We start from the raw sequence: 12,334 nt of genomic DNA, 5'->3' as shown, positions 1-12,334 counted from the left end.
TCCTTCAGCATCTGGTCTCCCGTCAAGGGACGGATGCGGCAAAAGCTTTTTCCAGTTATAAAATATTAGATAATTGATATGGACGTAATTAACATAAATGGTTTTGGCCCGATAGTGAGTACGAACACTGAGGACCAGAAGCAGTCGGAGAAAAAGACATGTTGAAAGACTTGATTGTGGTTGTGTTTAAGATTGCATTTGTTTTCCAAAAATCAATAGTTGTACGGCATTAGTAATCATAATTAATGTAACTAGTATAGATTAGTGAATTAACAGTACAATGTTTTATTTTATTTTGATTAAGAATTTAATTAGTTGAAAATAATACTTCAGCTCCAAAACCAAAAGACAAATCTTGAAGAGGGATGTCGAAAGTTAACAAACACAATCTAAAATGGAATAAAACTGAACATGAAATAATTCATACAGCAAAGAAATGTATGTTTTATTATTGATTCATTCTTTAAAAATGACAATTTCAAAGTTCAGTGAAATATAGGTTGAATCTCAGTTATTTCTCCTTTGGGACCCAACATTCCACACTTTCCTATTCTATATCCAAGGTTGACATAGAAATGTGTTAATTCAATGACACAAACAAGAATGAAAATGAAATATTAGATACGTTAAAGACAATATTATTTTTAACACAATGCATTCACCAATTCATCATTGCATTATTAAATTAGACACTATTAAAGATTTTTGTCAGTTTGCTAAATAGTTGCAAATTATGACAAAGAGTGTTAGAGATGGTCACACATTTAAGCCCCCACTACAGTTTGTTTAGGAAGGATGGACTGTTGGCTACAGTAGTGGTGAACATTAAAGAAAAAGACAAGCTGTCACTCTCTGGAATTGTAAAATTTTTGCTGCGGATTCTACTCATTTAAGGCCCTTTCAGAGTGAAAATAGGATTAAGGGAGATGTCTTAAAACACAGCCGGGCTAACATCTGTTAGGTTTAAACACATCAACTTGCTCTCCTCTGTTCTCCTGGGCCCTGGTCTTTTTGCCTAAAACGGGGCACAAAGGACTTCTTAAAACTGAACCATATCAACATGATATGCACCTGGTGCTTCGGTTTGTCAGTAGAATGACATGTTACCACATTTTCCACATTCTTATGCAAAATATTTCTATTATAGATTGTAATCTATATAGTTAATAAGTTGCAAAAAATGTTAAACACAAAATGTCATTGTAGGTGCATTGTAACAAATAAAAATATTCTGTGAAGTATCATTCTGAAATTCTTTATTTGTAAATGTGATATCATTATGCTTCACTACATTTACAGATAGACCTAATAGATATAGATTCTAGATACAGTAGATGATTGAGGTAGTTAGACAGCTAGATGATATAGATGGATTAGAATGATTACATAGATAAATAAATACAGTAGATGATAGAGATAGATTGATAGCTGGATGACAGATGGATTAGAAAGATTAGATGAAAAAATAAATACAGTGGATCATAGAGCTAGTTAGATAGCGAGAACAATTTGATAGATAAATAAATACAGCAGATGAAAGAGTTAGATTGATAGCTAGATGACAGATGGATTACGATGATTAGATGAATAAATACAGCAGAAGATAGATATAGAGATATATAGATGATATATTGACATATATATGGTAGATGGAGATCTCCCTTTTCCTCTCCTTTCTCCTTCTGTCTGTTTCCTTCACTCCTCTCTTCATGGTAAAAACACAACATGAGAAGAAATGGCTGCTTGAGCAAAATAAATTCTAAATAAATTCTTCCACAGCACATCATTCCATCAAGAGACAACTTGATGGCCGTTTGCAGGAAGAGGGGAGGGACAGAATTGAGGTTACTTGGAGGCAGGGGTCAGTTCGGGTTGCATCCCCCATCGGACCCAGGTAGGTGGTGCTTCGACTGCCCCCCCCCCCCCCCATGAGTCTCCAATCTGTTAGGCTGGTCAGAGCACTGGGCAGTCCAAGCAACCTGCCATCTGTTAGGTAGGAAGTACCTATTGTCCAGCTACTGAGCCCTCTGAAGACAAGCAGTCTGCCATCACTGCCCTGCCATTGTGTCATCCCCGTCCGCACCCAGTCGAAGAGGCTCCTAACAACCCATTCAGATTCTCTCCTTTGACTCCTGTACATGACGATAACACACGTGATTTGGAACAAACCCAAAAATAAACCCACTACGGCAATTCTGTGGAAAAGAGGGAGGCTGGGGTTGGATGAGTGGTGGAGAATACCCCGGGAGGAATAAAGAATGTAGTAGCCGGGTTTGTGTACAGCAGATTGCGGAGCGCGGTCAATAAAATCAATAGGTAATGTTTGCCGACTTTAAACTGGTTAAGGAGCTGGTTGAGGAGGGAACGCGGTGATAGATGGCGGCTAGAAACCACGACTCCACAGGGTCAAAGGTCACCGTCACCTTGAGATATCGTCCGCAGCTGCTACCTCATCGCTCCGGATGCTGGACACACCGAGTCCCAAATCCCATCCTAACCCCTACATAACGTGCTGCTTCAGAACCAGGGCCCGTATATGTGCACTCTGTAGGGAATAGGGGCCATTTGTGACGCATCCAAGGTCTCCGTCAGAAGGTAGGTCACTTCATAGCTGCTCAGTAGTTCTCACCTGATTGGTTAGGACCCGAATGATTGGCGGTAGGATTTGAATGGGTTGCCGGCGTCCGAGTAAAAATACAAAGATACATGTGTTTATTTACATGAATAAACCTCATCCCGGTCCCCTCCCCTCCCCTCCCCTCTCCTCCCCGCCTCCTCAACCCCTCCGCTCCTCCCGGTCGGTGCTGCAAAATCATTGATTGTGGGAGAATCGCCAGTCACGTAGCAAGGAGAGACACACATACGCACAGAGAAGAGGAGAACCACAGAGGAAAGACAGAGACAGAAGAGAGGGAAGAGAGAGAAAAAGACAGAAATGACACTCCCGTTGGGCCTCCAATAGATTAACTAGATGTTATAATTAATTGGGAGCAGATCCATATTCTCCGATAGGTAAAAGAGGAAAAATGACCAGCAGGTTGGCTCTGCACTAATTGTTAGGAGAATGGATAGGTTTGATTTCCATGTCATCAGGGATGAGGGAATTACAGCATGAGTTTAGGTGATGTAGTGGCGAATATTAAAGTGTGTGAAACGCTGAATGCCACTCGCTATGAATAAAGTAACAGTGTCTTCCAGTACCATTCCACTCCAGTCCTGGAAGACCGAAAAACCTCTGGTTTCTGGCAACACCTGATTATTTTCACTCATCAGGGGCCAGTTTCACGGACACAGATTAATCCCACATTTTGACCCCAAAAAATGTTTGTTATATTTTTTTTTGTCCAATACTAGGCTTAATCTGTGTCCATGAAACTGGCCCCTGTTGTCCAGGGTCAGAATTAGTCCCTGATGAAAACCAGGAGTTTTTGAGCTCCACAGGTGCAGTGTTGAATAGCCTCGCGTTAATAACTCAAAATGCATAAAATAAATAAGTCAATCAGTGCTCTATATTTTCACGACACCAACCAATACAGTACAATGGGAATAAGTCCCTCTGTGTCGACTAGGCACGGTGTCTTCCAGTGACCTTTTGGTATTTGTACTTATTGAGCGAGGGCTCCCCCACAGGCTCATCCTGGCCAGCCTCCTTCTCTGGCCAGCCTCCTTCTCTGGCCAGCCTCCTTCTCTGGCCAGCCCCCTCCTCCTCCTCCCTCTTTCTCCATCCTTCCCTCCCTCTTTTTGTCTCATTCCCTAACTCCATCTGAATCTTCTTATGCCCTCATGGGATCCTCTCATGTCATTCTATCCTCTCCTCCCTTTTACCTCTGCAGTTCTCTCCTCTCTCCTCTCTCCCCTACAAACCCCCCAGTTCTCTGCATCTGTCCTTTGTTGTTCTCCTATGTCTCAGTCATGACCAGAGCGGCTCCTCATCCTCTTGTTATGGAGCAGGAAGTATTTCCCTTCTGACTGTGAGGTATTGATTTTGGCCTGCAGTGCTGGTGGCTAGAAGGGAAAAGGAGGCGTGTAGCCGAGAGGTCAGAGGTCAGCCGTCGGTGCACAGCCCCATCTTTGTGTTGGGGTGATGTACTCGACCGCTGCCCTGCACACCTGACGACAGATTTGTCCCCCGTGTAAGAGACATTCCCACACCCTCACACAAGTGCCACTCGACTCTGACAGGGAAGAACCCACCTCAGAGTTTAACTGGACTCCTGTGATGTACAGGAGATGTGGCAGGGAAGAGATAGGACACAAAATGGCTGCCATGTTTCACTGTAGTTCTGGCGGGGCAGTTCAGAGGCTGAACTAGGGTCAGTTTTAGATTACCTTTAGATCATAAGATTTTATGGACAGGTCTAGGCGCAGCAACCCTGTCTGTGTTGTGGGTATGAGCAGGTCACTCAAAAGACACCATCTGACAGCATCAGGACTTCCTGGAGAGTCAGGAGTTGAATGATGGGATTTGAATGAAGTTAATTCTCCACACACTGCTTTCATAATTTTAGAAATAAGTTAATGAAATTCCAGAAACTAACTTTGCACAGTCCTATTAAGGCCAGTCCTTTCCCACCATAAACGTAAAATATCAATGTTAAAAATCAAACATTGTAGATAAGTCAGCTAACTAATATTAATTTGTGAGATCAAAATCTACCTTAATCAATAATGATACATAATTTCTACATGATTAGAAATTCTCCTTAAAAATTCAGAAGTGACTATTCAAACTAGGCTGAATACTGAAAGCTGGAGTGATACTAGTGTGTGTGATTATGGAGGCGTCCGGCCTTGGAGAAGGCTTCTCTGTGGTCTAATTATGTAGTTTGAGGTAAATCTCTGGGAGAAAGGGCGAGAGGACGGGAAGGAGGTAGAGAGAGTTCTGTAATTACTCGGACTGTACCGTTAAAGGACAGATATGTAGGTCCACCCTCCCTCGGCCTCTCGCTCCCTCACAGTACCTTCCCCGCCATCTCTACATCTGCCTCCGTCCCCAACACTCCTAGATAAGAAGAGCATTAAAACATCTTTTCACAGACATGTAGGACGCTTTATAACGGACCAATGCCTCACACAGCTACCATAGTATATTCCAAATGACACACTACTCCCTACATAGTTCACTAATTCTAACCAGACGGCCACAGGGAATAGTGTGCCATTTAGGAAGTAAATTGTAAGATATAGTAGACCCCATCGACGCTGAATCAACACTCAATAGGAATCAACACCATCCATTTGCTCTAAGACTAATCACTTTCAGACATTTTAATTGAACACAGAAGTCAAACACGTCATAATGTCTTAAACACAGACTTAACAGCACGCCTTAATCAATATACATTACATTGGGTGAGCAATCTGAAGCACAAATACACACTACACAGCATGACTGTTGAGTACTCAGTTACAGCACATCTACAACACAGGCAACAGGCAGACCACCTTCGTTATCAAATCACTGGGAACACGCTAGATAACGCTGAGTCACGATTCTACAATCAAAAGGAGGGCCGTTTCGAATGCAGAGCTGGAGATACGATACTAAAAGCAACTTAAGCACTAGACCGCCCCCTTGTGTTCATGAAATTAGGCTAGATTTTCTGAATTCTTTATGCCCAATTCTTCTTATTTTTTTCAGTGTCATTAATAATATATATAATTCCAAATGTATTTTAAAGTGGGAGGTGCCTCACAACCCAGTTATCTTCAACATGTTCCATTAGTTTTCAACTTTGATCAAATTGTTTTGTTATTTACTAATCGCCAAAAAAGGAGAAAGGAGAAAGAAAGCTTAAAAATAAAACACAGGGAGACAAAATCGGGCAGACATAGAACTGTAGACGATGTTCTATACTGCAGCTCAGATTAATCTGAAATATTCTTTTGCCAGCAAAAAATGTATACAACGGTACACTGATATAATAACAAAAGAGATTCCTGAAAAACAATAAATACATCGTAAAAATAGCACTCATGCAAACTGGGAAAAATTTATAGAATGTGATCTAGGAAACAAGAAATCTGCAGCTAAACAACATTTCATTGTCATCATCATCACAACTGAGAAACACTTTGCATAACCTTCAGGTGTAACACTATACCTTTAAAGTATTTTTAAATTCAATATTGAAGATAATTCACATATTTCCACCCAGCTAAAAAAAAAAGTACAAAAAGACACTTCTTCATCCTATCTTTAAAAATAAAATAATAAAATGAACATACAGAAAATAATCTAAAAGACAAAGATCCATCTCTGTATCAGGGTGACAGCCAGAAGAATCCTCGATATCTATTGTCTTAGTGCAGGGGTGAACCTGTCAGGGAACGAACAGCCAGGGTTGGTGTACAGGGTTGGGGTACAGGGTTGGGGTACAGGGTTGGGGTACAGGGCTGGGGTAAACATAAACTCGGAACGGACAATCACAAACAAGCCAGGTGTTCCAAAAGTGTTTAGGTGTATTTAGATTCTAGTGATCTAGAGATGGAATGTGTCAATATATTCATAAACTGGGTGGGTCGAGTCCTGATTGGTGATCGGCAGAAAGCCATGGCACATCAGACCGAATTCAACAGATGACAAAACATTTCGTTTTTGCGATTCAAAGTAAGTGGATAACCATTCTATAAGGGTAATAAGGTGCCTGAGAGGTTTATGCAATCTAACCAATATACCAAATCTAAAGGCTGTATCCACACACCTAAGAAAAGCCCTTAGCTATGTCTATATCGGCCATATACCACACCCTCTTGGACCTTATTTTGGTTCAGTACATATGTCGGTCACTGTCACAGGGTGGTAACAAGGCCTTTAATCTCTATTCTTGTGCTCAGGCATACAGACTGGAGAGAAAGGGAGCTGTACAGACTCTTTATACAACAGTGTAATTCAAAGGAGTTCCCCAAGGTTGTGTGTTAGTCCCAGTGATGTCTTCTGTGTCCTATTCATGTCACTCGCAGTAAAAGAACACGATGTAAGAAGAAAACCGAACATCCTCCTCTAGCCTCGCTCCTTCTTCACTTACTCTATTCATCTGTCTCTCTCTCTCTCATACTCTGTTCAGGTTTCAATCTCTCCCCTTCTCTTTCCCTTGCTTCAGCTTCCACTTTTCCTCTCACAGACTCTTTCTCCACATCTATTCATCTCTCTCTCCATTTCCCTCTTTATCGCTCTCCATCTCTTTGTTCATCTCACTGTCTTTTTTTCTCTAGCTGAGAAACTGCCAAAAACACATTTTCTGAAGATATTACAGAGAGCAGAGGAGGAACAGATTAAGATCTGGCAAGGTTGCTTGACTGGAGGGAAGTCAAGTCAAGGCCTTCAGAAGCTGTTTGACAAGATTGTGGAAAACTGTACTTTTTTTTGGGGGGGGGGGGGGGGACTCGTGAAAAGCTCTGACACGCTTGGGCTTGCAGGTGTGTTCTGGTGTTAGAAGCTTTTACACTGCTAATGAAACTTCACAGGAGCAGAGGACAGGAAACAGAGTAGAGTGATAGTAGAGGAGTGAAGAAGAGAAAAGAGGAGAAAAGAGAGGAGGAAAGAGGAGGAAAAGGAAGAGAAGGGGAGAATGAAGAGAGGAGGAGCATGAAGGAGAGGAGAACAGAGGATAGGAGAGAACAGGAGAAGGCAGAGAGAATTGTAGAATAAAGAAGAGAAGTTGAGAATGAAAAGACGAGAAGAGGAGAAAAGAGAAGACAAGAGAGTAGGAAGATGAAGAGAGGAGACCAAGGGGAAAGGAATGGGCAGGCAGTCTGGAAAATCAAGCCAGAGCAGAGTAGGGAAATCATCAACTACACTGGGAACCTGCGATCAGTCAGGGGTTTGACCCCAGAAAGGAACCAGTTATACAGATTACAATGGAAGTATTTCTAATCCATGGGAAACAGTCATGATACCTCAAGTAATGCATGTATATATATATATAATTCTAGCTACATTATAGCCAATGTAAAGGCTTTCTTAAAAATATCAATCTATATAAACTCTCAACCCCTTTATCTACAATAGGAGGACATGGGGACGTGGTTGCCTGACGATGACCATCCAATGGGAATCCAATGGTATGTCGCATATCAATGAGTTTCTCTGTTACCTAGCAAACACCGGACATCCTAAAGACGTCCAGGAGACTGGGCTGCGATCTCCCCACGTTCTGGAGACGCAATGTACAACAACGAATAAACAAACCAAACACAGAGATACACAGACCAACCCCGGCATTCCAACGCAGTGCGGTTCACTGTACAGTGTGAGCTTCCTCTCTGGGTCCCGACAGTGGCAGGTTTTGAACCCATCTTCCCTATTTGGGTGTAAAATGAATTTGGGGTGTCACGCCCTTGTGTCCATGTAAAGGTGTGCATTATCAGTTGACCTGGCAGGTAGCGGGTTCACCCCGTTCAACACCTACAGCAGCTGACCCGCTTGTTTGGGGAGGTTTCGATGATAAAAGCGTAACCTGCAGACACCTTTCAACACCTGACTGCTCTCTCTCACTCACACGCACCCATTTTATTAAGGTGAAAAGTATGCACCCTGGCAGAACCTTCCAAAAGGTGCAGAGAGATTTCCACGGGATCAGAGAGCAGAGAATCACACCGACAATGTTTCGCTTCAAACAACAAAAAGAACGAAATGCTTCGGAGCGTGAGGGAAACAAATAAATAAACGTAAGGGAAAGAAAGAAACACATCAATTTGATGAACAAGTGAGCTGAGGATCTGGAATGGGTGTAAACAACTGAGCTAGTAAACGATGAGGGCCTCCTCTTCTCCAACCGGTGACCCCCGACCCCACTCAGACCATGAAGCGGTGCTCCTTGCCGTCGTGGGCCATCAGGATGACGTTCCGGTTGGACGTCCAGATGAGCCGGGCCAGCTTCAGAGCATTCTGGGAGCCGGGGGAGGCGGGTTGAACCGGGGGGACCTGATAGGTCTTGATGCACTTCAGCTGGGGGGTGGAGTTCAGCACGCCAATGCTCCCCAACAGAGATGTATTCATCTGAGGGGGGGGGGGAGAGAAGGAAAATACCGGAATGAAAATCGAGGAGCACTTTAATATCCACTTTGTTGGATGGAACAGAGATATTTTGCCCACAGCGGATCAGCAGGGGAAAACCCGGAGCAAGTTTACCTCATTCCTGTCAGTCGCCACAGTGGATGGCAGTGTCCGCTAAGCGGCACGTACAACTCCATCTGTCTTTACTTCACCAGGTGTGTTTACTGAGAACACGTCCTCATCGACAGCAGCGGCCTGGGAGCGGCCGCGGCAGGGCGGAGGCGGCAGGGATCTACAGTTAGGTCCGGAAATAATTGGACCTAACTGTATGAACCGACCGGAGGCTGGCGCTCACAAGGTGGGCGTGACTGCGCTAACATCATCTCACGATATCGTGGGGGGAGCGGATTTTGGTGATTTAGAGGACATGCTACTGAAGGCCTCCATAAACTCACCCCCCCACACACCTCAGCAGGGAAGGGACCGAGGGGGGGCTCCAACTGTTTGGTTTGTGAGAAAAGGGGATTGATCGAAACGTAAAGAGGCGTAGTGAATCTGAGCTGGGCCTGAGAGGCAGGACTGGAGCAACCCTATCCTCCCCTCAGTAGGTCCTGGCAGACATCCCAGCGCTCAGACGGAGGAGGAGGGCAGTCTGGCCCAGCCGGCAGGGTGTCTACAATGGCAGGACGGATGCAGAAGACCAGCTCTGTAGCCAGTGGGGAGGCCAGGTTTATGCTTACAGTAATGTCTTCAGTAAACAGAGAGAATCTCCTCTCTCCCCATCCTCGCCTCTCTCCTCATCCCCTTTCCGCTCTCCTCATCCCCTCTCCTCTCTCCTCATCCCCTCTCCTCTCTCCCCATCCTCTCCTCTCTCCTCATCCCCTCTCCTCTCTCCCCATTCTCTCCTCTCTCCCCATCCTCTCCTCTCTCCTTATCCTCTTCTCTCTCCCACCTCCTCTCCTCTCTCCTCATCCCCTCTCCTCTCCTCTCTCCTCTCTCCCCATCCTCTCCTCTCTCCCCATCCTCTCCTCCTCCTTTCTTTTCTCCTAATCCTCTCCTACCCCAATCCATTTCTCTCCACTCCTTTCCCTATCATCTGTTCCCCTCTCAACTGGGTGTGTGTGTGTGTGTGTGGGTGTGTGTGTGGGTGTGTGTGTACACTGGCTGAGGCTGAAGTGGAGACAGTACCAGCTGAAGCAGGAGAAGGCCCAGACTACCTCTCACTGGGGGCCATTAAAGTTGTGTTCTTCCCTTCACTATGCTGTATCAGCTATCTTTTAGGAAGGGTGTGTGTGTGTGTGTGTGTGTGTGTGTATGTGTGTGGATGCATGCATGCATTCTTGTGTAGTTTGTGTGTGTCTGTGTGCACAAGAGTGTGTTTGATACTACATGATCAGTGTTGTGTGTGTGTGTGTGTCTGTGTGTGCGTGTGTGTATGCCCGTGTGCAGGTGTGTGCGTGTGTCTGTGTGTGCGTGTGTGTATGCCCGTGCGCAGGTGTGTGTGTGTGTGTGTTTGCATACTAACCTGCCAGAAGGAGATATGGCTGTCAGCGTTGGAATAGGTGGCCAGGTACCTCCCATCTGGAGCAAACGACACGGCTGTGATTGGACCTTTATGACCATGAATGTTCTGAGAGAAAGAGGAAATACATCACATGACCATACACCACATGACCATACACCACATGACCGCATGACCAAGCTAGGGTTCAACATACTCTGAAAGCGGAAGAAGCATTTAGCCTGTACAAACATATTTAAAATGTTAAATCCCCTCCGTTGACCAATTAAAAGCCTCAGTGAGGATATGTTCTACCACAACACTGACAGGATTTACCCTCTCTCAAACTGACAGGATTCACCCTCTCTCAAACTGACAGGATTTGACCGTAATTATTATTTTTTTTTAATATATATACCGTATATACGCAATATAATAGAATAATAATGGAATAAACAAAAAGCAGTTCGTCTGGTTTATTTTCAAAGGAGTGGAGACAAAAGTGTCATGATTAAGAGGCCTTTGCAAATCACTCAAGACCCTGGCAGCAGTGAGTTGGGATGAGACTGGACCAGAGGAAGCTTGAGGAGTGACCACTGGGTTGTACTGGAGTGTGGTAGTTGGCTGAGGTTTTGCATTCTCTTTTAAGTGAACAGTGATAAGAAGCAGAACGGCTTAGTGGGATGTGCTTCAGAGAACATGTCTTGAACTTGGACTCTCCTGTAACTCCTCTGGGACCAGAGGTGACGTGGCACAGCCGTAATTGGCAACTGGAAATCACAAAATAAAATACGAAAACATACTGAAAAAACAAGACATTTCTGCGACAAGAAATATATATTATTCACAATGTGGAAATCAAATGAAGTTGGCCGATTTCATAGGCAGTAGAGACACAGCACAAAGAATTCAGTTCTTCCGTTCAGGTTTCCTAAAACTAAATTCTCCAAACCTCCAAGCCACACATGACAAAGAGTTGATTTCGGAGGGCAAGACTATGCCAGAGTAATGTGCGATACACACACCTTCAAACAACTATCGCAGGATTTGTGTGTATGTTGTTCGAGACGGCTATCTGAATGAGCACAAAGTTGTGTGTATGTTGTTAACAAGCTGTGGTTTGATTGGTTAAGCTGCCTGTGTGTTGTGTCACTGCGGGAACACAATCCTCAGATTTCCCCATTGCAGGAAGCTTCACATTTGAGGTTCACCTTAAAATACATGAAATGTTGGATCCGAAGTAAATCCGTGTCGTGGTGTTTCTTTCTTCAAATACTGTACAAGCTTTGGCCACAAACACAAACGCAGGACTAGTCAACAGCACTATCTGCGGATGAATATAACTGTAAGCCATATGCTTTAAGCCATTTGGTCAGAGAGAGCTCACGCCTGACTTCTCATCCCCTGATCCAGGATAAGACCGCAGCCATTCTCAGCAGCAGCCCTGAACCACACAGCGGGACCAGTAAATACTCCTCTCTCACTGTCACTTCCTCGCTCTCTCTTTCTCTGTCTCTCTCGACGTGTGTCCGTCTCTCCTGGTCTCTCCCTCTGCTCATCTCTCCCTGCTGCATGGCAGATGTGTGGGCCCATGCATTCCCTCCATAACAAAGACCCGGTTTACAGCTGCAGGAGGAGGAGATCATCTGTTCTTTTATTCTCTGCCTCCACTCTCCTCCTCTCCTGTCCTCCCATTCTCTCCTCCTTTCTGGGGCTTTCAGCCGGTCTGTATTGGGAGTCAAGCTGTGTACAGGCAGTCGGAGAGCTTTCAGCCACAACATAAAACCTCTTCACTTGAGCCACCAGCATGACCAGGCCTCTGTGATGTGGGTGGG

At 44.4% G+C, this 12,334-nt stretch overlaps 1 protein-coding gene across 4 annotated transcripts in view; it reads right to left on the bottom strand.

The window, feature by feature from the left end:
• Positions 1 to 5,253: 5,253 nt before the first annotated feature.
• The window catches only part of LOC105023997 (WD repeat-containing protein 7), a 149,809-nt gene continuing 142,728 nt past the window's right edge, over positions 5,254 to 12,334 (bottom strand). For all 4 annotated transcript variants that reach the window (XM_013140291.3, XM_020042862.3, XM_034290238.1 and 1 more), the window contains 2 exons: positions 10,524 to 10,628; positions 5,254 to 9,001 (listed from right to left, as the gene is read on the bottom strand). In XM_013140291.3, coding sequence (XP_012995745.1) covers positions 8,798 to 9,001; positions 10,524 to 10,628 — 309 coding nt within the window. In that variant the 3' untranslated portion in view covers positions 5,254 to 8,797. The remainder of the gene's footprint in view (positions 9,002 to 10,523; positions 10,629 to 12,334) is intronic.

The sequence above is a fragment of the Esox lucius genome, chromosome 23, assembly GCF_011004845.1.
Source record: "Esox lucius isolate fEsoLuc1 chromosome 23, fEsoLuc1.pri, whole genome shotgun sequence".
Classification (NCBI taxonomy): domain Eukaryota; kingdom Metazoa; phylum Chordata; class Actinopteri; order Esociformes; family Esocidae; genus Esox; species Esox lucius.
The sequence above is the reverse complement of the archived record's forward strand: the minus strand, read 5'-3'. Positions and strand labels throughout refer to the sequence as shown.